The sequence below is a fragment of the Drosophila willistoni genome (assembly GCF_018902025.1).
Source record: "Drosophila willistoni isolate 14030-0811.24 chromosome XR unlocalized genomic scaffold, UCI_dwil_1.1 Seg144, whole genome shotgun sequence".
In the NCBI taxonomy this organism is placed as follows: Eukaryota; Metazoa; Arthropoda; class Insecta; order Diptera; family Drosophilidae; genus Drosophila; species Drosophila willistoni.
This window is the reverse complement of record NW_025814057.1, coordinates 5,223,390-5,246,038: the sequence shown is the minus strand read 5'-3', so window position 1 is coordinate 5,246,038 and position 22,649 is coordinate 5,223,390. Positions and strand designations below refer to the sequence as shown.

The window sequence follows — 22,649 nt, the reverse complement described above, 5'->3', positions numbered from 1 at the left end:
GGACTTTTTTGTGTATGAAAAAATAGCAAATGTCTTGCGAGTCCTTTAAAGAATCAGGACGAAAAGAGTGTCATAAAACTCCAATCATCAAGGAATATCTTCGGTGTAAAGGCCATCTCGTTAGTCCTGCGGAGAGCCGAAATGTGAAGGATTTTGTGGTTTTCTCCAGTTTTTTTCCCAGTTGGTTCAAATAAGAAAATATGAAATACCAGGCCAACAGAATTAATTAGTAGGTGGCTGGTTTAAAATAATTTTTAAATGTGTAACGGACTTTTGGGCATTTGAATTTTTGAATTCAACTGTCAGTTGGATTATTTGAATTTAGCGGGCAACGAAATTTGAAGTTTTAGCGACGAAATTTGCTCTGAAGAAAATATGATATACCAGGCCAACAGAATTACTTAGTAGGTGGCTGGTTTAAAATTATTTTTAAATGCGTAACGGACTTTTGGGCATTTGAATTTTTGAATTCAACTGCCAGTTGGATTTTTTGAATTTCACGGGCACCGAAATTTGAAGTTTTAACGACAAAATTCATACTGGAGAAAATATGAAATACCAGGCCAACAGAATTACTTAGTAGGTAGCTGGACTAAAATTATTTTTAAATGCGTAACGGACTTTTGGGCATTTGAATTTTTGAATTCAACTGCCAGTTGGGTTTTTGGAATTTCGCGGGCAACGAAATTTGAAGTTTTATCGACAAAATTCGTACTGGAGAAAATATAAAATACCAGGCCAACAGAATTACTTAGTAGGTGGCTGGACTAAAATAATTTTTAAATGCGTAACGGACTTTTGGGCATTTGAATTTTTGAATTCAACTGCCAGTTGGATTTTTTGAATTTCGCGGGCACCGAAATTTGAAGTTTTAACGACAAAATTCATACTGGAGAAAATATGAAATACCAGGCCAACAGAATTACTTAGTAGGTAGCTGGACTAAAATTATTTTTAAATGCGTAACGGACTTTTGGGCATTTGAATTTTTGAATTCAACTGCCAGTTGGACTTTTGGAATTTCGCGGGCAACGAAATTTGAAGTTTTATCGACAAAATTCGTACTGGAGAAAATATAAAATACCAGGCCAACAGAATTACTTAGTAGGTGGCTGGACTAAAATAATTTTTAAATGCGTAACGGACTTTTGGGCATTTGAATTTTTGAATTCAACTGCCAGTTGAATTTTTTTAATTTCGCGGGCAACGAAATTTGAAGTTTTAGCGACGAAATTTGCTCTGAAGAAAATATGATATACCAGGCCAACAGAATTACTTAGTAGGTGGCTGGTTTAAAATTATTTTTAAATGTGTAACGGACTTTTGGGCATTTGAATTTTTGAATTCAACTGCCAGTTGGATTTTTTGAATTTCACGGGCACCGAAATTTGAAGTTTTAACGACAAAATTCATACTGGAGAAAATATGAAATACCAGGCCAACAGAATTACTTAGTAGGTAGCTGGACTAAAATTATTTTTAAATGCGTAACGGACTTTTGGGCATTTGAATTTTTGAATTCAACTGCCAGTTGGGTTTTTGGAATTTCGCGGGCAACGAAATTTGAAGTTTTATCGACAAAATTCGTACTGGAGAAAATATAAAATACCAGGCCAACAGAATTACTTAGTAGGTGGCTGGACTAAAATAATTTTTAAATGCGTAACGGACTTTTGGGCATTTGAATTTTTGAATTCAACTGCCAGTTGGATTTTTTGAATTTCGCGGGCACCGAAATTTGAAGTTTTAACGACAAAATTCATACTGGAGAAAATATGAAATACCAGGCCAACAGAATTACTTAGTAGGTAGCTGGACTAAAATTATTTTTAAATGCGTAACGGACTTTTGGGCATTTGAATTTTTGAATTCAACTGCCAGTTGGACTTTTGGAATTTCGCGGGCAACGAAATTTGAAGTTTTATCGACAAAATTCGTACTGGAGAAAATATAAAATACCAGGCCAACAGAATTACTTAGTAGGTGGCTGGACTAAAATAATTTTTAAATGCGTAACGGACTTTTGGGCATTTGAATTTTTGAATTCAACTGCCAGTTGGATTTTTTGAATTTCACGGGCACCGAAATTTGAAGTTTTAACGACAAAATTCATACTGGAGAAAATATGAAATACCAGGCCAACAGAATTACTTAGTAGGTAGCTGGACTAAAATTATTTTTAAATGCGTAACGGACTTTTGGGCATTTGAATTTTTGAATTCAACTGCCAGTTGAATTTTTGGAATTTCGCGGGCAACGAAATTTGAAGTTTTATCGACAAAATTCGTACTGGAGAAAATATAAAATACCAGGCCAACAGAATTACTTAGTAGGTGGCTGGACTAAAATTATTTTTAAATGCGTAACGGGCTTTTGGGCATTTGAATTTTTGAATTCAACTGCCAGTTGGATTTTTTGAATTTCGCGGGCAACGAAATTTGAAGTTTTAACGACAAAATTCATACTGGAGAAAATATGAAATACCAGGCCAACAGAATTACTTAGTAGGTAGCTGGACTAAAATTATTTTTAAATGCGTAGCGGACTTTTGGGCATTTGAATTTTTGAATTCAACTGCCAGTTGAATTTTTTTAATTTCGCGGGCAACGAAATTTGAAGTTTTAGCGACGAAATTTGCTCTGGAGAAAATATGATATACCAGGCCAACAGAATTACTTAGTAGGTGGCTGGTTTAAAATTATTTTTAAATGCGTAACGGACTTTTGGGCATTTGAATTTTTGAATTCAACTGCCAGTTGGATTATTTGAATTTAGCGGGCACCGAAATTTGAAGTTTTAACGACGAAATTTGCTCTGAAAAAAAATATGAAATACCAGGCCAACAGAATTACTTAGTGATGAAAGGATGATGCTCCAAGGACACGCGAAATATTTGATGCTTCTTTTTTACCCCAAATAAGTAGGCAACACGTATGAAAAAATGTATATTATCCATCCCAATATAAAGAAAAACAACACCACAATATTTAATTTCATTTTGTTTTTATTTGTGTTTTTCGGTTTTTGTTTATTTGTTAAAGAAACTTACGAATCAAGTTTTTTTTTAATGTATTTTACAGACGAGGTTGGTGGCCTTCTTTTGTTTGCTTTTAGTTAAACAATAACATAATCAATTTACACCAGTTAAACCAAAAAAGAAACTTACGATCTAACTTAGATTAATGCTACGCCTACAATTTAAATTCACAATTACAAATTACTTATACTAATATGTATTTTGTATATATATATATATATATATATATATATAAATATGTATATGGATACATCTATATTAATATATTTAAATGTAAAAAAAAAAATATATTTTTTTTATATATATTAAGTTTACATTTGCTTCTGAAATAAGTTATAAATAATTTCGTTTATGGTTCATAGGATAACTATTAAATTTTATTACGTACACTTATAACTATTATATATATCCATATATATATATATATATATATATATATATATATATTTACATACATAACCATGGTAATATTTATATATATATATATATATATAGGGATATATATGCAATGTACAGTGTGCTTGAAAAATTAACAATATTCGCTTATAAAATCTGCATAAATTTGTTTTGCCTTTCAATACTTATATTTTTAATAAATTTTCGTATTTACATGAAATAAAAACCGGCAAAATTGTTGTATGGTTATTTAAATTTATCGTTATCGAATTGAAACGTTGTGTGTGTGTGTGTGTTTTGGGTGTGTGTATGTACAATAATATATAGTATTTAAAACCGCTTACTACAACGCCATAAAATGTTATTTTCACTCCTTTCTCTTTCACTTAGATATTAAAAATTTATAAAAATAAAAAAAAAAAGAGCACATATGACAAATAAATTTATTCACAGGGTCGAGAAATTATGAATTACGTTTATTAAATTAATTCAGTAATTAGATATTAATGCAAAAGGTTAAAGAAAAAAAAAAAACAGCTAAAGATTATTAAATTCAGATAGTTTTTGCACTAGACTGCATTTTCAATAGGGGGTTTCATTCCTTTGGTAAGCACTGTGTGGATAAAACACATTTGAAATGAAGGAAAGGCTCGACAATCTACCACTAGAGAATATATAGTAATTCAGTATAATCGACCGATTTTGATTTGTACAGGGGTTTGTTGTTGTTCTATATTCTATTCTATATATATATATAAGTTGGTTAGGTTAATAAAACTATTCATATTTTAGGTGCGATTAACTTTTTTAGATTTTTTTTGTTTGTTTTTTTTCTTTTTTTTTGAGAAACTGAATTGAAGCATTTTTATACCCTTGCCAGAGTTTACTGCGAAAAAAAATGTATATACATATGTGTACATTTTATTAGAATTTCGGTTAGAAAGGATGCGAACATCGGATTCAAAATAAATTTCAAATCAACTTAAACTGTGGCAAGTGTATATTGAACTTTGGCATTGCCAAAGCTAATAAGGGGAATCCTTTTTCTTTTTGTTTCGCAATCTAAAGGCTATATACGCAAGGATATCGGAAAGTTGCTATAAATTTATGTACAATTTTTTTCTTTTTTTCTTTTTTTTGTTGTTTTTTTGTAACAATTTTCGTTTGTTAATATTTTACTTGTTTTGTTATTTTGTTTGATTTAATTACGTTAATCAATTAACTTGCCGTTTTGTACTATTTTTAAATTGCCTTTCGCTTGCACTTACGCAAAAACGAATCATTCACGCATATACATATGGGTTTTGGTGTTTGTGTGTGTGGGTGTGTGTGGGTGTGTGTGTGTGTGTGTGTAGACTATAATCATAAATAGGTATTGTGTATTTAGGTGTAAATTATATCAGTATTCGTTTTACTTGTTTGCCTATGGATTAAATTATAGATCGGTTAATTTAATTGTGTTGTCTCTTTCCATTTTCATTTTTTTTCTTCATCTTCTTCTCTCGCTCTATTTGGAGTTACTTCAAGGAAACAAAAGAAAAAAATTTATAAAAAAAAAAAAAAAATATATAGTAACAGAAGCTTTCTAAGATTCATTTTCATAATTTTGTTTACAGTATTACTTTTAGCCTGACTTTGTTGTTAGTTGTTGTTGTTGTTGTTCTTGTTTGTGTTGTGGTTTATTGTGGTTTTTAATTACTTTAGTTTTAATAGTTATATATTTTAAATATAGGTATCTCTTGTTTATTCTCTACGATTACAGGTAATTCAAAAATGGTAAATGAAAATCCTATGCATCTCTAATGTGTTTATATACATTTTACATTTTCTTTTTTTTGTTATGTTTTATTTTCATTTCAACTTAACAAGGAAAAAACACCAAAAATTGTTATACACTTTTATCTGTGTGTATATATCAACTTTTTGTGAAACGAAAGGCTCTTTATTCTTTTTCAAGTGTGTGTGTGTTTGTGTTGGTATTGCCTAACTTCTACAATATAAATTTATAGTTAATTCTTTTTTATATGAGAGATCTCTCTATGTAAATATTTATGATGTATATACTATATATACGTCGTAATAGTAGTATCGTATATATATACACACACATAAATATATATATCTAGTAGATTTCTTTTGAGAGCGATTTGCTGCCGTGGCATTTCTATGACAATAACAAGGACTATTGAGTAGTTAAGCAGTTTTAACAGGAGCTGTTTGGTTTTTTCTTTTTTTTTTCTCTTTTTCTTCTTGTGGTTTTGTGGCGTTGTTGCTAGGCAAAACAAGTTACTATTTTTATCTTGATCGACTACATGTTTACCACGTATATCTCTATATATGTGTCTATGTGTTTGTGTGTGTGTGTGTGATTATTAAAAAAAAAAGGGGGATTTACATTATCTATAAAATAGCTTTTAAACAGAAATAATTAATTGCAGAGTTGTTTATTCGTTTTTTTGTGTGTTTGGTATAAGGAAAGCGAGTACAATTTGTTCCCGTCCACTCGATCCATCCGACGACGACGACGATGACGGCGTTGATAATGATGATGATGATAATGATGACCGTAGATATATACATATACACATCGTCGGAATATTACGCAAATCCGAGATTTAACACTCATTACTATTGCGTGAACGGGAATAACTGGGCTACGTTTTTTTCTTTTTTTTTTGATTTGATTTGTTTGTTTTTTTTTGTTTTTTGCTAAAAAAAAATAAATGAAAAAGTAAACGTTATACAACAAATTCAATGAATTAACGTTCATACTAGATATAAATGAGGACTTGACATAAGTCCGTGTTGAATGTAGAGTCTGCTGTTAGATTTACTCACCAATTGTTTTGGCGTAGATTTTTATGCGCCATCGCGCCTAATTCCTTTTATGTTTGACTTCTCCACCATGGGACTACCAGCAGAAGGCATATTGCCTCCGGATCCACCTCCAACGCCTGCGCCGCTGCCACCTCCGCTGCTGCTCAGCCTGTCGAGCATACGTGAATCACATGAGATTGTGCGTTGCAAGCAGCGCGATCTTTCGCTTATTTTCTCCTGCTGTTGCTCCAGTAGGGTTGGTGCCGCATTAAAGTGTCCACCTGTGAAAGGATTGGAGGGATTAAGGATCTGGAGATCACAATGATGGTGGTTGGTACTTACCCTTGGGCTTGTCATCAAACATGTGCATCTTTTGGGCAGCCTTCAGGATGCTGTTCACACTGGACAGTGTGGCACTGGGCGTCGAGCTCTTGTGCTGGACATTGGACGAGCCGACTGCATCACCGCTGGTGCTGTTGCCATTGTTGTTGGTGATATTATTTTGATGATGCACACTGATCGAATTGCGTCGCTCCCGCATGGCGGCATGATATCGTTCTGGCGATTGCAGTGAGCACTTGTTAATGGTTTGCGGCTTGGCAAAGCAACGATCTGGACTGGCGGCGGCCATTGTGTTCGGCGGAGTAACTGGCGTTGTTGGAGTTGTTGGTGGCGCCACATCCACCGATGGTCGGTGGCGCATGCGATACTCGCTGATGGATAGTTTGCGTTTTGGCATCGGTGCTGGTTCGGGCACAGTCAGCATGGGATTTAGACGTGGATCATGGCTGGCCGTACGGGTGAACAGCTTCAGAGGCGTCGTAGCTGGCGGCGGCATGTTGAGAGAAGCGGCCCCAGGTGTCACGCTTATCGTTTTGGCCACACCAGACATGGCTGGAGGCATTGTGGGTGTTGCTGCGGCTGTCAGGGCCGTCTTTGATTTGGTTGCCTCCAGATATTCGGCCAGGCTGGGCATATTGTTGCTGCTGCTGCTGCTTGAGGCATTGAACTTTACGGCGGATGGCTCTTGGAGCTTGCCGTATATGGTGTTGTAATAGGGTAGCGGAGATTTGGTTGTGGCTGCTGCTGCCGCCGCTGATGGTGTTGGCGGTGTGGATGGAGTTGTTGGTGGTTTGGCTGCCACATTAACCGGTTGAGTAATCAATACGGGAATGGGCGTTGCTTTGGGTGCAGCACTTGAAGCCGCCATCGGCATGGATGTGTTGGAATGAGGATGGGAGGCATGAACATGTGAATGTCCATGGGCATGAGAGTGTGTTGCATGTCCACCATGTGAGTGAGCATGAGCATGAGCATGTGCATGTGCATGTGCATGTCCGGGTCCATGTGAATGGCCATGTGGCTGATGCCCACCATGCCCGTGTGAATGTGGATTATTGGATTGGACTGGATTGGAGGATATGCCAGCTGATGTTTGCGATGATATTTTCTGTAAATGATTGCTCTTTTGCTTTGACATTGCCTCTCCTCCTTTGTCTTTCTCCCTTTCCTTTTCCTTTTCTTTCTCTTTCTCCTTCTCCTTTTCGCGTTCACGCTCCTTTTCCTTTTGTTTTTCCAACTTTTGCTTCTCGCGATCCTTCTTTTTGCTCTTCTTTTTCTCCTTTCGCTCCTTCTTGTCCTTCTTCTCCTTTTTAAGGGCTGCAGCTAATGCCGCCTGCTGCCGAGCTCCGCACATGGATTCCCTGCGACGGCTAATTGCCGTCAACTTTCCACTGGCTATGGCAGCTGCCAAGCTCATGCCACCCTCGGGCGGATGATTGGGTGCCGGTTCGGTCACATGATTGTTCTCCTTGCGATGCTGCTGTTGCTGCACATTTGCGCCAGTTGACCCGGTTGGCGGCGGCTGTGTCGACAGTAATGAGCTGCCACCCTGATGAGCCTTGCTGCTATTCAGTAGAATGCTGCTGCTTAAGATCTGGCTATTGGGTTTGGTTAGCTCCTGTTCGAAATTGGTCTGCCGTTTCTTTGTTGGTGGTTGTGGGGTTTGGACGGCCATGGAGGCTGGAGTAACGCACATGGACATGGTGCGTCGTCGCATCTGTTGGTGTGGTTGTTGCTGCTGCTGCTGCTGCTGTGGTGGGTGGTGTGGTTGTTGCTGCTGCTGCTGCTGCTGCTGGTCCACGGCATTGACATGGGACGATGATGTTGCAATGTGTTTGGTTTTGCCATTGGTGGCGGTACTGGCATGAGACGGAGGCGGTAGCGTAGGTGCAACAAGGATTGGAACTGCCGCTGACAACTTGGCCTCTTTGGACGACTTGCTTTTCTTACTAACCACAACTTCGGCAACGGCGGCGACAACCGCAGGGGCAGCTGAAGTTGCAGCAGAAGTGGCAGCAGAAGTTGCCTTTTGTTTATCCTTATCCTTGGACTTCTTTTTCTCTTTCTTTGCTTTCTTAAGTTGTTTCTCTCTCTCACGTTTCTCACTCTTTTCTTTGGATTTCTTTGTTGTTGTTGTCGTTGTTGTTGTTGCTGCTGTTGCTGCTGCTGCAGTTGTCGTCGTTGTTTCTCCACCGCCGCTGCTTTTGCTGCTAGATGTAGTAGTGGAGGAACTTGCCTTTTTATTCTGAGATTGCAAATACGAAATGTTGGCTGCATGGAAGGATAGCAAACGCTCTTGAATATCATGCTCGGTAAGTTTCTTGCTGCTGGTCGTTGTTGCTGTTCCAGCTGCTGCTGCTGCTGCTCCGGTTGAGGGAACAGTTGTAGATGTTGCAGCTGCGCTTATCGTTGTTGTTGTTGTTTTCGCTACTGAGGCGACAATGGTGGCTGTTGTCGTTGGAGCAACTGTTGAAGGCACTTCTATTTTGGGTTTCTTTTTCAAGGGCTCCTCCTCAACTTTCGGTGGCGGTGGAGTGCGTGCTTTCTTGGCCATTTTGGCCGTATCCATTTGGTGTGATGCTGTCGTCGTGCGTAGAAGCAAAGATTCACCCGGCTTTGGCTCAGAAGTAGATGGTTTCAGATCCACCACCATTTTGACATCTTCCACTTTTGGTGCTAGATGCTTCACCGGTGGCACCGGCTTCTGCTGTTCCTCATCTTTAGCCCGCTGCTGCTGCTGCTGCTCTTCCTTTATCTTGGGCTTTTCCTTCATCTCAATGGCTTCTCTCTTAACCTGCAGCATCTCTTCGAACTTATCACATGCCTGACTCTCTTCACGCTCCACATCGATCTTGACATCATCAGCTGCCGCACTAGTATCCTCTGGCTCAATTTTCACTAAATTATCCTCGGCAACAATTTGCTGAGCTCCAGGACTGGGTGAACGCAATATATCCACATCATCGTCCTGTTCCTGATTGTGATGGTGGTGCACAGCATCCATGTCGGTTTCAATCTTCAGAGCTCCCAGTTCTGTTCCCTCCTCCTCTTTAATCTCGCCAATAACATCGATTTGCGGTTCATCGGCAGCCTCCAAATTGCCACCATTGGTGATTACCACCAGTCGACGCTTTTTCAATGGCGTGCTAAAGCCATTCGAGAGTGGCGAAATGCTGGGCACTGCTGTCGGTGTGGGCAAACTGGATAACAGTTGTTGTTGTTGTTGTTGTTGTTGCTGTTGCAATAGCTGCTGCTGTTGCTGCTGTTGGTTGTGTTGCTGTTGCAATTGATTCGCGCCTCCTTCGTCGGGTGTGGTTTCCTCGCTAATGGCCTGGCGTAACCAACGTTTCTTTACGGACGAATTGTTTTGCAATGGCAAATGCAATTGCTCTCGCGGAGTCGGAATTGTTGCTGTCGCTGCTGCTGAAGAGGACGTTGCCATCGTTGTTGTGGCTTCCTCTTGATGGATAAACTGCTCAACCTTTAATAAAGCCGGTGGTGGCTGCTGCTGCTGTTGTTGTTGGTGGTGTTGCTGCTGCTGCAATTGCTGTTGTTGCTGCAATTGTTCACGCTCTCCATTTATTTCGCTCATTGCAGCTTGCACAAGGCTATCCAAACCAGATGGTTGTCCTTCAGATTGTTCCGCCTGTTGAAACCAACTGGACATTAGGGTCTTTTTGGTTTTGGCTTGGCCACTAGGCGGATATTTGAATTCACTACCCGGTGTAGCGGGAGACGATGACAGCGAGGCCGATGACAAAACATGTGCTGGTTGTTGTTTCTGCTCCAATGGACCCATCGCAGCTTCAATTAGACGACATGCGCTGCTAACCGAAGATTGCGGAGCTCCGGACAAAGCGTTTGTCTGCGGTGTTGTGGGAGATTTAAAGGAGTCGTTGTTGGCAGATGTATTAGAGGAATTGTGAGCCAAGGCCATAAGCAAACCAGCCGCTTGATCCACTGTCTGGTGATGAGAATGATGATTGATTTGATCCTCTGATTCCGAGTTGGTAAGTGCATGAGATTCTCCATCGGATTCCACAAACATACTCTTCCGCCGCTTATTATTCATTCCGCCCACTGAAGTGTTGGTATTATTATAGCTACGGCTCACCTTACGCTTCTTCTTGTTACGTCGCTGGGCAGCCGATGTTGTGGTGCTCGTTGGAGTTTCGGCATCCTCGCTAATCGAATTGGAACTGCCACGCTTGTTGGGCGATGCTGGGGAATTGCTTGCCTGACGTTTACTACTCCCGCCGCCACCTTGACGATTATCTTTCTTTCCGCGTGCCTCTTGCTTTTCCATTTTCTCAAAGGCACGTATAATGGCCTCTAGCTTACGATCCTCACGTGATTGCTTTGGCTTATCCTTGGCGGAGCTGCGTGTCGATGTAGTTGCAGTTGGTGTTGGTGTTGCTGTTGCTGCTGCACCACCGCCGCTGGCGTCTTCATTTTTATTAATATCGGCTGAAGTTGGAGTGGTTGTTGTTGTTGTGGCTGCTGCTGCTGGGACCGCCGCTGAAGCTGCTGTCGCCGCTGCTGTTGTTGTTGATGGAGTAATTGCTGTTGTTGTTCCTGCTGTTTGTTTAATTGGCGTCTTCTTATGGCTAGCCAAAGTTGCATTGTTGTTATTATTATTACTGTTGTTGTTATTGTTATTGTTCGTATTATTATTGTTGTTGTTGTTAATGGTCGCAGGATGATGTCCACTATTTTTGCTACTATTCTTGATAGGTGTATTGGATGTTGTTGTTGTTGTTGCTGCTGCTGCTGCTGATGTTGCCACTTGGGCAACTGGAATCCCACTATTTGAATATATCAACTGCGGAGGTGGCGCCTGCTGCTGTTGTTTTGGTGATGCTGCTGCAGCAGCAACAGGTGACGTCAAATGCGTTGTGGGCGTGGCATGCAATGTTTGCAATGCACTAACTGCAATTCGCGCCTCGTCGGCTAGATGCTGCTGTTGATGTAGTACTTGCTGCTTTTGGTGTTGTTGCTGTTGTTGTGTGGCGACAAGGGATTGCTGATGACTAGCAACATGTTGTTGTTGCAACTGATGTTGTTGTTGTTGTTGATGCTGCTGCGTTTGCTGTTGCACATAGAATGTAGTAGCTGCGGTACGCTGCTGCTGCTTACCTTGTGACGATGTCGTCGTGGCCGCTGCCGTCGCAATCACTGTCAATGGCTCCTGCATTTGTGGCTGCAACAATGATGATGATGGTGCTGCTGACGTTTGCTGTTGAGGTGAAGCCAATAAAAGTGGTTGCTGATGGTGGTGGTGCTGCTGCTGCTCGCTCTTGGGCGGCGGCGTTGGCGTCGGCGGCACTGCCTGCAGTTGGGGTGACAAAAGCATTGGTGTGGGTAAAGCTGCCAATATCTGTTGTTGTTGTTGTGTAGGACTTCGTTGTAGCAGTGATAATTGTTGTTGCTGCTGTTGCTGGCCTGTTGTTGGCGGTAATATCGCCTGTTGTTGTGTAGGCGATTGCAATTGAGTGGGCGTCGGCGATGGTATCGATACCGAGGGCGATGACGAGGACGTACATATACCCGAATCATGCAGCACACTGGACATTGATACGGAACAAGAATTATTGCTGCTACTATTGCTGCAAAGCACTGCGGCGCTTGGCGCCGATAATGAGGCAACTGGTGATGGTTTGAATCCAATATTTAGCTGATTTAATTGCGGACTATTGAGACCCATTTGGGTGCTTTCGCCGCTTGAGGAGGTAGAACGATTCCTGGCATTGGGTGGAGCAGCTGCTCCCGACGAGGCTGCCGCTGTTATTCCGCCAACTGCCCCCAGTCCCATGGTTAACTGAATGGCAGCTGCACTATTTGCCGCCGAGGCCGTAGATGCCGCCGCCTTATTTCGATGGCTACTTCGCGGCTGTGTGGAGGGAGCCTGCAGCTGTTGCTGCACTGCAATGGGAAGGGCAAAGAGACAATCGCTGCCCAAATCGCAGGCGCATCGCGTGCTTGTTGGCTGGATGACAGCTGCGTGTGACTTCTTTTGTTCCACAGCGGCCAAGTCATGAGGTTCATGCCGCACTGTTATCTCCGTCTGCGCTCGTATGTAGGTCAGGGCCACAATATACAGATGCAACGTTCCCTTCTCGAAATAATGCTGGAGTTCCGCATTGGGCCGGCAGGATCTACGCACAAATCTTGCATCGTTGCCATAGGTTCGTGTGTCCACACACACCTCTGGACCCTTGAGATAGGCTGGCGGCTGGGGCGTCACTGTCGGGGCACTGCCATCTGGACGTAATGTTTGCATGGGAGCCTCCACTCCCGGCAGCTGATAAAAAAAGACAAATTGTCCCGGAGTTTTGTGGGCCTTAAAACTGTTTAGGTAATTGCTGGGCGGTGGCGAATTCATGTTCACGGTGGGATTTTGTGTTTTGAACTGAGTGGTGAGCATATACTTGCCCCTTAGCTCATGGATCGGAGCATGTGGTGCGAGATCCACGCTGCTAATTAACACCTTAGCCCCCGCATACGGTATAAGCTGAGCACGTTGCTCCAATTCGGTGGCAGCACTCGCTATCTGAATTTGCCGCAAAGCCTTATTCTCTGTATTCTGAATGCTCTGCAAGAGGCTCGGTTGTTTCTGTATGGCATGGAGGCGAGCCCGCAACTCTGGCGAATAGTGATTGGTCACTGCATATTCATAGTGCTCGATCCATTGACGCAAGTTGGCGGCATGCTTCTCGGCCGCAGTTAGGGCTGGACTACTGCCACCTCCATTATCACCATTGGATTTACTCTTTCGTTTACTGCTCTTCTTACCAGATTTGCTGCTACCGGGCGTTGCATTGCCGGACTTGTCTCCCCCACTGGTACCACCGCTCTTTTTGCTTTTCTTCATCGTCCCTGCTCCCGTAGAATCTTTGGTTTTCTTTGATTTTTTGGACATACTGCTGCTGGAGCTTGCACTGTAGCCACCATTCACACCAGAGGCTAAGCGTTGTTGGGCTTCCTCCGATAGAGTTCCACCGACGAGACCCATGGCTCCGCCGCTTAATGAATCACCAGCAACTAAGGCTGAGCCTGTTGCAATGGCAGCTGCTCCATTTGCCGCCTGCGTAGCCACAAGCATCATATGCTCCTTACGCTTCTGACGCTGCAATGTCCGGGCTCTGGCCTTGTCAACGGGTCGTGGTTGGCATATTTCACACAGATATTCATCGGGAATATTTTGCCAGTCGATACACATGCAATCAACATGCTGCCAGGCTCTGTAAAAATTTCACAACCATTTTGAGTAATGTATAAGGATTTAGGGGGAGGGAGATGGAGTGAGGCAAAAGCTAATACTTACGAGCACTTGTCGCAACAAATCATATAACCATCATCGTGGGTCAATTCACAAATACAACGCGTCACAGAATCATCTTCTGCTTCGGCCTCTGGTGCCGTTTCTGTCTCCTCTCCAGGATCTATATCATTGTTCATCAATCCTAAGCGCGAACTGCTGCTAATTGCCGAATGGCTATCATCATCGGCCGCAGCTCGAGACACTGATTAACAGAAAGTATTTAAATTAAATCAAGATTGATTCAAATCCGAATCAAATTTATAATAAACTCACCTTGTTGGCCATAATAGCCACTATAACCAGCTGTTGTTGCTGCTACTGCTGCTGCTGCTGATGATGATGAAGGTGCACTACCTGCTGCCACTGTTACTCCAATGCCGCCTAATGACCATTGCTGTTGCTGCTGTGCGAGTCCCGCTCCAGTTGTCGTTGTTGCCACAACAGTTGAGGTCGTTTGTTGTTGCTGCTGTTGTTGTTGCTGCTGCTGCTGTTGCTGCTGAGAGGCATATGTATGATCCTGCATAACAGCATGCAATTGCTGTAAACGCAAATCCTGTGTAAGTACAGGCACTGGACGCACTTCCTCAATATACAACTCCTCATCGTGGGTATTTAGCTGCTGCTGTTGTTGTTGTTGTTGTGGTAATGCTTGCTGCTGCTGTACTAATGGCGGCGGTGGCTGCTGCTGTTGTTGCTGTTTGCTAACCTTCATTATTCCTTGCTGCTGCTGCTGCTGGACATCCACATGTGGCAGAATATTAATTGGCGTCAAATGTGGTGGTGGCGGTGGCGGCGTCGATGATGATGTATGCTGCAAATTTGCCAGACTATTGCTGCCGCGTAGAGCACCAAAATTGCCCAGATTATTATTACCAAGTGGCGAAGCCGAAACGTTATTACTGCTATTATTATTCAAGTTACTGCTTATATTGTTCATGCTAGAAATAGAAACATTTGAATAAACTTATTACAGGTTACAACTAATAAGGTTGACATCTAACTCGACAAAAACTATAACAAACAAAAAGCACAAGTGACTAGACTCCTCTTGTCAAAAAATTTGTATCATGCTTCGATATTTCGATAGAAATTTTTTTTCAATTAACGTCTCGTGAGTCGTCTCTGAGACGTCAAAAGTATATTCATCGTTTCTGAGACTTGTGTCACACTTGACGACTTTGAATGAAAGAAAAGTAAAGTAGACTCACCCGTGCTTGCTGTAATATTCAATAACTGTGGACGACATTTTCCGTGCATTTGCAGCAGCCGCGGCGGCAGCGGCAGCCATTAGATCATGCTGTTGCTGCTGTTTTCGTTCCAGCGATGAAGCTCGACTGCTTGGCGCACTCACCGACAGACGGCGCGCTGCCGTCGCCGAGGACATATAGGATGACATGGCTGCAGTGCCGCTGGCAAAGCCATGCGACGAAATGCTCACCGATGGTGTACTCGCCACTGTAACCGAGGAGGAGCTGGAGGTAAGTGGAGACGATGGAGCAGCACTTACTGCAGTTAAATATGATGGAGATGCCACTTTTGAGTTGCCGGCGACAGCAGATTGATAATGCGTTAACAAGAGATTAGCTGGTGATCCGCTGCCTCCGGCTGAGCCAGTTGCTGCTGCTCCAGGACCCGATGTTCCTCCATTGCCGCCGCCGCCACCACCGCTGTTGTAAATAATCTGTGTGGGCGGCGGCATGCTACTGTTGCTATTGTTGGTTGTCGTCGTCTGTTGGTATCGTTGCTGCTGCTGGCTAAACGATTTTTGGGCCATACTTTGGAGAATACGGGCCGAGATTTCGTCGGTCATCTGGGTGCCATGGACATTCATGACATCGTCGGTGATGAGCGATGATGAGGAGTGTTGCTGTTGTTCATTGTCACTGCTCCCGCTGCTGTTGTAATGGGTGCGTTTCGATAGCCCTGGTGGATGAGTATGAGAAGATACCTGCTGCTGCTGTGCCTGGGGATGCTGCTGGATAACAGTGCCGTGCGAATTCACAAATTTAATCGTTCCAGGCGTTGGAGTGGCCGTCCCCGACTGCTGCAGCACATAGCCACCGCCGCCGACACTAGTGGAATTGGTGGTTACTCCTCCTCCTCCTCCTGCCGCAGTGTTTTGTTGTAGTTGTGTTTTGTGCTGGAGTTGTGTGCCTTGGGGCAAATTAATCTGTTGTTGTTGCACATATTTGTTACCCAGCTTGGTAACTTTAGTGGCAAAATTTCCCTGCTGTTGGTGTGGCAGCGCCGCAATGGACAATGCTGGAGCCGTCGTCTGCTTGATAAACTTTGTTTTCGTTATCGGTTTATACGACGCCTGTTGCTGCTGTTGCTGTTGTTGTTGCTGTTGCTGCTGCTGTTGGGATATAAAAGTCTTTAACTGCTGCGCCTGCAACTGTTGCTGTTGTTGTTGATGATGCTGCTGCTGCTGTTGTTGGAGTTGGAGCCCAACACTTTTGACGGTTATTTTCTGATTGGACTTTTTCAAAACTGGCGCATTGACATATTTTGGTTGCGCCGACTGCACAATTATCTGAGGTGGCGGCGGCTGTGATGTGACGGCTGGCACATACGATTGAAGCCTTGTTGCTACACGTGATCCTAGGGTAACCTTTTGCACGGTGGCTGGCTGCTGCTGTTGTTGTTGTTGTTGTTGCTGTTGCGTTTTGTATGCACTAATACTGCCAAATTTTTGCTGCTGTTTTGAGGGCGTTGCAGTTACATAGGGCAAATTTTTGGCGCTGAGATAGTTCATTTGCTGCTGCTGCTGCTGCTGCTGTTGTTGTTGTGTGCTGGCAGCTGATGAAGATGGTGACTGCTTTGACAGCACTGTGAGATTACTCAACAGCAATTTAGAGTTATGGGGCGGAGCAGCTGCCGAGGCATCAATAATGACATTACTTGTACTGCCATCAGTGGTCACAATCTTATAGATTTGCGGATTGATTAACTCCTGCGTCGACGACGACGACGACTGCTGCTGTCCCTGTTGCTGCTGCTGCTGCTGATGATGGTTGCCCCCAGCCGTGCTTGTTGTTGTACGCACGGCATATTTTTGGCTGGCCGACGATGGCTGCGACGACTGTTGACCCGATGATGACTGACTGGCGCTAAGTATTTGTCGCGTGCTAATGGACATACGCCTTTGCATAATCCGTTGCAATTGCGCCTGGGTGGTCAGACTGCTGCCATCGATAACAATGTGTGGCGGAGGCGGTGGCGGCGGTTGTGGGCCAACGCCACCGCCGCCGCCTGCCCTGCCGTTGCCCCCGCTGCTGTTGCTGCTGCCGCCGCTGGTGCTGCTGCTGCTCACAGAGGGGGGCTCCACGAAGACAGTGTCGTGCGTGGACATGGACATGGGGGTGGTGATTGCTTTTCTTGTCGGTATTTTGTTTTTGTTTTGTTTTTTTTTTTTTTGCAAATGTTTTTAACTAGATATTTGGAAAATGTTTTTATTTTTGAAAAAGTAACTAGCTTAAAGAGAGAGGGATGCGCGCTGCTGCTGCACTGATTTCGCTTTCAAGTTAATTCTGCTGCGTTTATTTGGGTGGAGGTGGTGCTGCTGCTGCTGCTGCTGGTGCGTTGCTCAATTTTGGATTCAACAGATTTGACATTTCACATAACTACTACACCCATTGCAATATGATCATTATTGTGCTGCCGCTGTTGCTGCTTGTGGTGGTGCTGCTGCTTGTGCTGCTGGTTCGTGCCCCCAAACAATTGGGGGCCTAATGCATAACCAGAGATGCTCGCTTTGTCACCTGCCTGCTGCTGCTGCGGACTGCGGACACTGGCTGCTCCTGGTAAATGTAGGCGGTACGCACTTGAATTGCATAGACAATATTCAACACTTTGCCACATTACATTGTCATTGGCCATTACAAACATAACTGTGGGTATTCTCTGTATTCCTGTTTCTTCTGTTTTCTTTTTTTTTGTTTCTTTTTTTGTTGTGTGTGTGATTACTGCGTTCTCATCAACACGGTCGGGTCGGGCGGCAGAGGGGATAATGTTTTCTGTCGTTCCAATGATGATGCTCCCCTTTCTTCTTGCTCTTAGTTAATATCACTCTCTCGTCCGTCGTCGTTGTGCGTCGTTGTTTGTTTTTAGCTAGCTATCTCTTCCCCCCTCGTTTCGACGTGTTCTACTTCTTCTGATTCTTCACAACGCAAAGTTAAGTTTAATTTATCAAACGATATTTCGTTGTGAGTTGGCACAATTGCTGCTGTAATGAAAAGAAAAGAGATGGGCGGGGGGACGATATTAAATTATAGTTTATTGCGTTTAATATAAAAATAATAAATATACTAAATTTAAGCCTGTGCGCTTCATGATCTTCTTCATTCTCGAATAGGAAAAATAAAAGGCACTTTCGATATACAAAAACAATTTAAAAAATGTAGATCGACCACTACCTTCTAAGCCAAATTCTTTAGGTTTCTATAATTTCTGCTTATGTTCAGATCGGATTGCATTGCCTTTAAGGACTGAGTTTGTTAAGGGAAGGGGTAAGGGGTTTGTTTACAAAACTGTGCGCCAAATGTTTTGAATAAACAAATATTTTGAGTTACATGATATCAAGCGGCCGGTCACCATTCGATTGTTTGTAATTTTTCCATCGCTGGCCAAATACGATAGTTAAGCATCTACATATGCGCATGTCACAACACACACACACACACACACACACATGTGTGCGGTGCGTTGTTTGTTCAAATCTGTGTGTGTGTGTGCAATTGGAATTTTGGTCCGGTCTCTGCACTTGCTGTAAAATGAAATACTGGCAAATAATACTGGCGGCGGCAGGCAGAGGAGGTGGGGGTGTGGTAGGTGATGTGAGAGTCAGTCATAACGCAAGCTAAACTAGAAGGCTGGGACATTGTTTACATTTGTATTAGTGCTGAGCATTGCCGCAAATTGAACTTCTCTTCTCTTCTTTCCTCACTGTATCATCCATCCGCACTCACTGTGCCATCTTGACGATAAAGCGCTCTTCCCTGGCAAAAGCAGAGGCTGTTTCTAGCACTTGTGCATTTGGCTTAAACCAGTTTTCTTGTTTGCTTATGGCCATCACGAATGCTCATTGACTGTCGCCCCGCCGCCAATAGAAAATACTTGTAACCAAAATGCACATGTACATGCATGTCCATAGTTGTAATAGCACGACAAAAAGCTTTCTGAGTAGTCATCAAAAACGACGGACGGGACGACGACAAAATAAGCAAGTTTACCACCCATTTTTTTTTTTTTTTTGCATCCCAACAATTTGCCATGTTTTTCGTTGTATTTTTCTAATTTCATGTTTTTTGTTTGCTTTGCTTTGGCTTTTCAACATTTCGTTTTCGACTCGTCATTCGTATTTACCAGGTCCCTACTAACCACGTGACGAGGCGGGCCTCCTCTAGCGCTATTACGATTTAGTAGGGAAATCTTCTACGAAACCATCCAATGAACTTACTAGGAGGGGAGGTGTATACATAGTTAGGATATGCGGGGTGGAGTAAGGAAAAAAGAAAAGTGAAGTGAACTAACTGCACCTATGTAATTTTATATAGCCCTAGTGTTCGTAACATAGTCCAGTCCGGCCCTGATATTTGCCGTTTAGCTTGGTTAAGTTAGGTTGTTGTGATTGGTTGGGTCGGGTCGGCGGCGCGGACAGGCACAGGCAAAGCAAAAAAGTGAATGCACTAATTTTGCCTTGGCATCCGGCCGCATTCATCGGTTATAGTGTTGTTTCTCTAGACATCCTATGCACTTGGCTTTACCTACATGCATACAAATGAATGTATGTGTGTGTGTGCGTGTAAATGTATTTTTGTTGTTGTAATTTCTAATTGACATAGAGCGACGACGCAGCAGGGCAGTGCACATTTATTGTTGCTCAATTACATCGACTTTTGCTGCTTCTACTACCAGCGACGGTAATGAATTTGCATTGCAAACGCCATCGGTAGGTTTTGCTGCTGTCAATGTGCTTATGTAACCCCTTTTTTGTAGGTGACTTCACTTTTCTTCTCTCTCTTTCTGCATGTGCAAGTACATCTGATTATGTAAAATCGTATAAGGGTCAGTGGTTCAATACTCCCCCATCGCCAAAAGCATATAACCTTTCAAATTTAAATTATATAATAGAAATTTAAAAATATACAAACGATTTATATCATAATAACCATTTGTTGGGTAAATTCTACCGAATTTATCTTTTATGTCTGTGTTTTACAAAGAAATAAGCTTTGTTGTCATTTAAAAATACATACGCACATACACAAACTATAAGAATTAGAAAACACAACAACATCTAGTTGATAAAATGTATGTAATGTAGACCTACATATGTATATGCACACAAACATACATATCAATATAAATACATATATGTATACCCCGACATCTTGGCGAGTCGCAGCCCTACCTCAAACCCCAAAGTATGCGGCATAAACAAATTTAGTTGTGCGTGTATATGTGTGCGAATGTTCGTGTGCAAGTAAGCACATAAGACTGACTATACATACAGTGGTTAGAGAACACCATTTCATTCACTATTGTAAATAATTTTATATTCTTGAGAAAATTTGTGGTTTTTTTTTATCCCTAGCTTTTCATTCAAATTTGAAATATACATACTTATGTATATATATATATGAATGAATATACTGTTGACGTTTAATTCATCATTAATATGAATATAAATGTATGAATGAATATAGTAAATGGTGTTTTTCAAATGAGGTTTCATTAATTGGAGTCACATCCATGCATATATTGAAAAAGCTAAGCTATCATACACATACATAGTTGGTTGCTGTGTTTTCTCTTGAAAAACAAATGGTAAGAAGAAAGGAGAAAATGCATGAATTCATGATGCTCTCTCTCTCTCTCTCTATGTCGTGTGGGTCTGCTGCTTACTGTTAGACTACGTGACGCGAATGCAGTGTGGTTGACAGTGGTTGAGTATGTCCAAAGCAAATGCAAATATTGGCATTGGTTTGTGTTTTAGCTGTACCTTTATAGTACACTCTCTCATACCCCAGCCCAGCCCACACCCACACCCACACTAACACGCACACTACTAGCTAGCGACTAACGCGCTTTATTGTTGTTCTCGCCAGATAGAGTTGCCAAGTGCCGCTTAATTGCGTCTTATTTTATTGTAGTAGTTTGCCTGCTGCCTACCGCTGTTCGCTGGGGTTTAGAGAATCTGTTTAAATTCTCTGTGTTGTTGTACACATAAAAGTTACTCCTATACATATTTACATATACATATATGTATATATTTATATGTAACTCGCACGCCCCCTGATACAGAAATCAATGCACTGCATCCAAAGCTGTATGTATTTTTTGGCGGCGTGTGATGGAATGGGATAGGTAGTTAGGTCGTAGGTCTTGGAGCATGAGAGAACGTCGTTTTTTTTCGTTTCGCTTCTTTTTTTTTTTGTGCGACAACCCTTGGAACTATCGAATGTTTTTGCCTTTTTCCCTATTGCATTCGCGGTGTTCGGTGTTGGTGGCTCCTTTTTTTTCCTGTCAGCTTTGTCTGCGCAGAGAAGAATGAGCGCAGCAGAAAAAAAAGCTTGTCTATCAACTTTTGCTTTCATTTTGTGGCAAAAAATCGCGCGCATGGTATAAATAATAATTGCAGAAATCACGTATGCGTAAATCCAATACGCAGAAGCGAGATAGACAGTCTGACATATACACGCACATACTAACACTAACATCAACATCACAGAGAGCCACCAAATATTCCAACAAATACATATGCAATCCAGTTGAGGCCAACTTCGGAGCGTACAACCGTAGAAACATCCAGAATGGACAATAAACATTTGACGAAAACACAACATGATAATGCGATGGCAAATCAAGTTGAAGTCAATTGGAAATTTTTGCCAAATAATCCTATTTTCACTTTAGTTCACAGGCAATACAGCTTAATTCAATTGGTTAAAATTCACACACACACACACATACAACGAATTTACATGTAATGTTTCATTGAAATTTCTGGCAACTCTGGGGCATTGCACAAAAGAGAATCGAAAGCAAAACAAATGAACGCGCAAGCTATACCTCCTAAGCGTTAGTGTAAGCGAGCAAGATATAGCATACGCCTAAAATCAAATATGGCGACAAAAAAAAAAAAAAAAAATACGTAAAATATCCTAACTATTTGAAAAATGTTTAATTGAACAATTGGCCAGTTTAATGACAGGCATATATTACACTAGCGATTTACATTTCGATTCATTTTAGCTTTTTGCTTTATATTTATTGACGTCGGCAATATATATTTTACTCTGCCTTTTTTTACCCCGATTTGCGCGCGCACATTGTGTATTTTTTTTTCTTTCATTTTCTTTTTATTTTACTCACCGCTTATTTAGTTATTTTATATATGTGTTTCACTTCATTTTGCACAACATGGTTATGGTTCGAGGGGTTTTGTTGGTTTTGCATTTGGCGCACAAGAAGTTCTTATTTCCTTTTTTTTTAACTTCTTTGCTTCTCTTAGAATGATTACAAATATGTTTAGCATACAAACACACGCACTTGAGGTTTGTTTTGTTTTTTGCACATTTTTTAATCGGTATTTAAATTCAAACCATCAGACAGTGTTCACTACTACCTGATCACATAAAAAAATATGGGGGAAACGTAAAAAATTGTTCTTCGATTAATCAATTTTATTATTATTAATACACCGTATGGCAAAAGAAAAACGAAATAGAAACA

The 22,649-nt window shown here is 41.9% G+C and overlaps 1 protein-coding gene across 1 annotated transcript; it reads right to left on the bottom strand.

Moving 5' to 3' along the window:
- Positions 1-6,271: 6,271 nt before the first annotated feature.
- Positions 6,272-22,542, bottom strand: LOC6639547 (platelet binding protein GspB). The gene is given in 10 exon segments (XM_047012225.1): positions 6,272-6,531; positions 6,593-11,114; positions 11,117-11,146; positions 11,178-11,306; positions 11,309-11,429; positions 11,431-13,833; positions 13,917-14,115; positions 14,187-14,851; positions 15,122-18,138; positions 22,290-22,542. Coding segments are annotated over 9 exon segments (10,458 nt in total). The 5' UTR covers positions 17,272-18,138; positions 22,290-22,542; the 3' UTR covers positions 6,272-6,292.
- Positions 22,543-22,649: the final 107 nt, after the last annotated feature.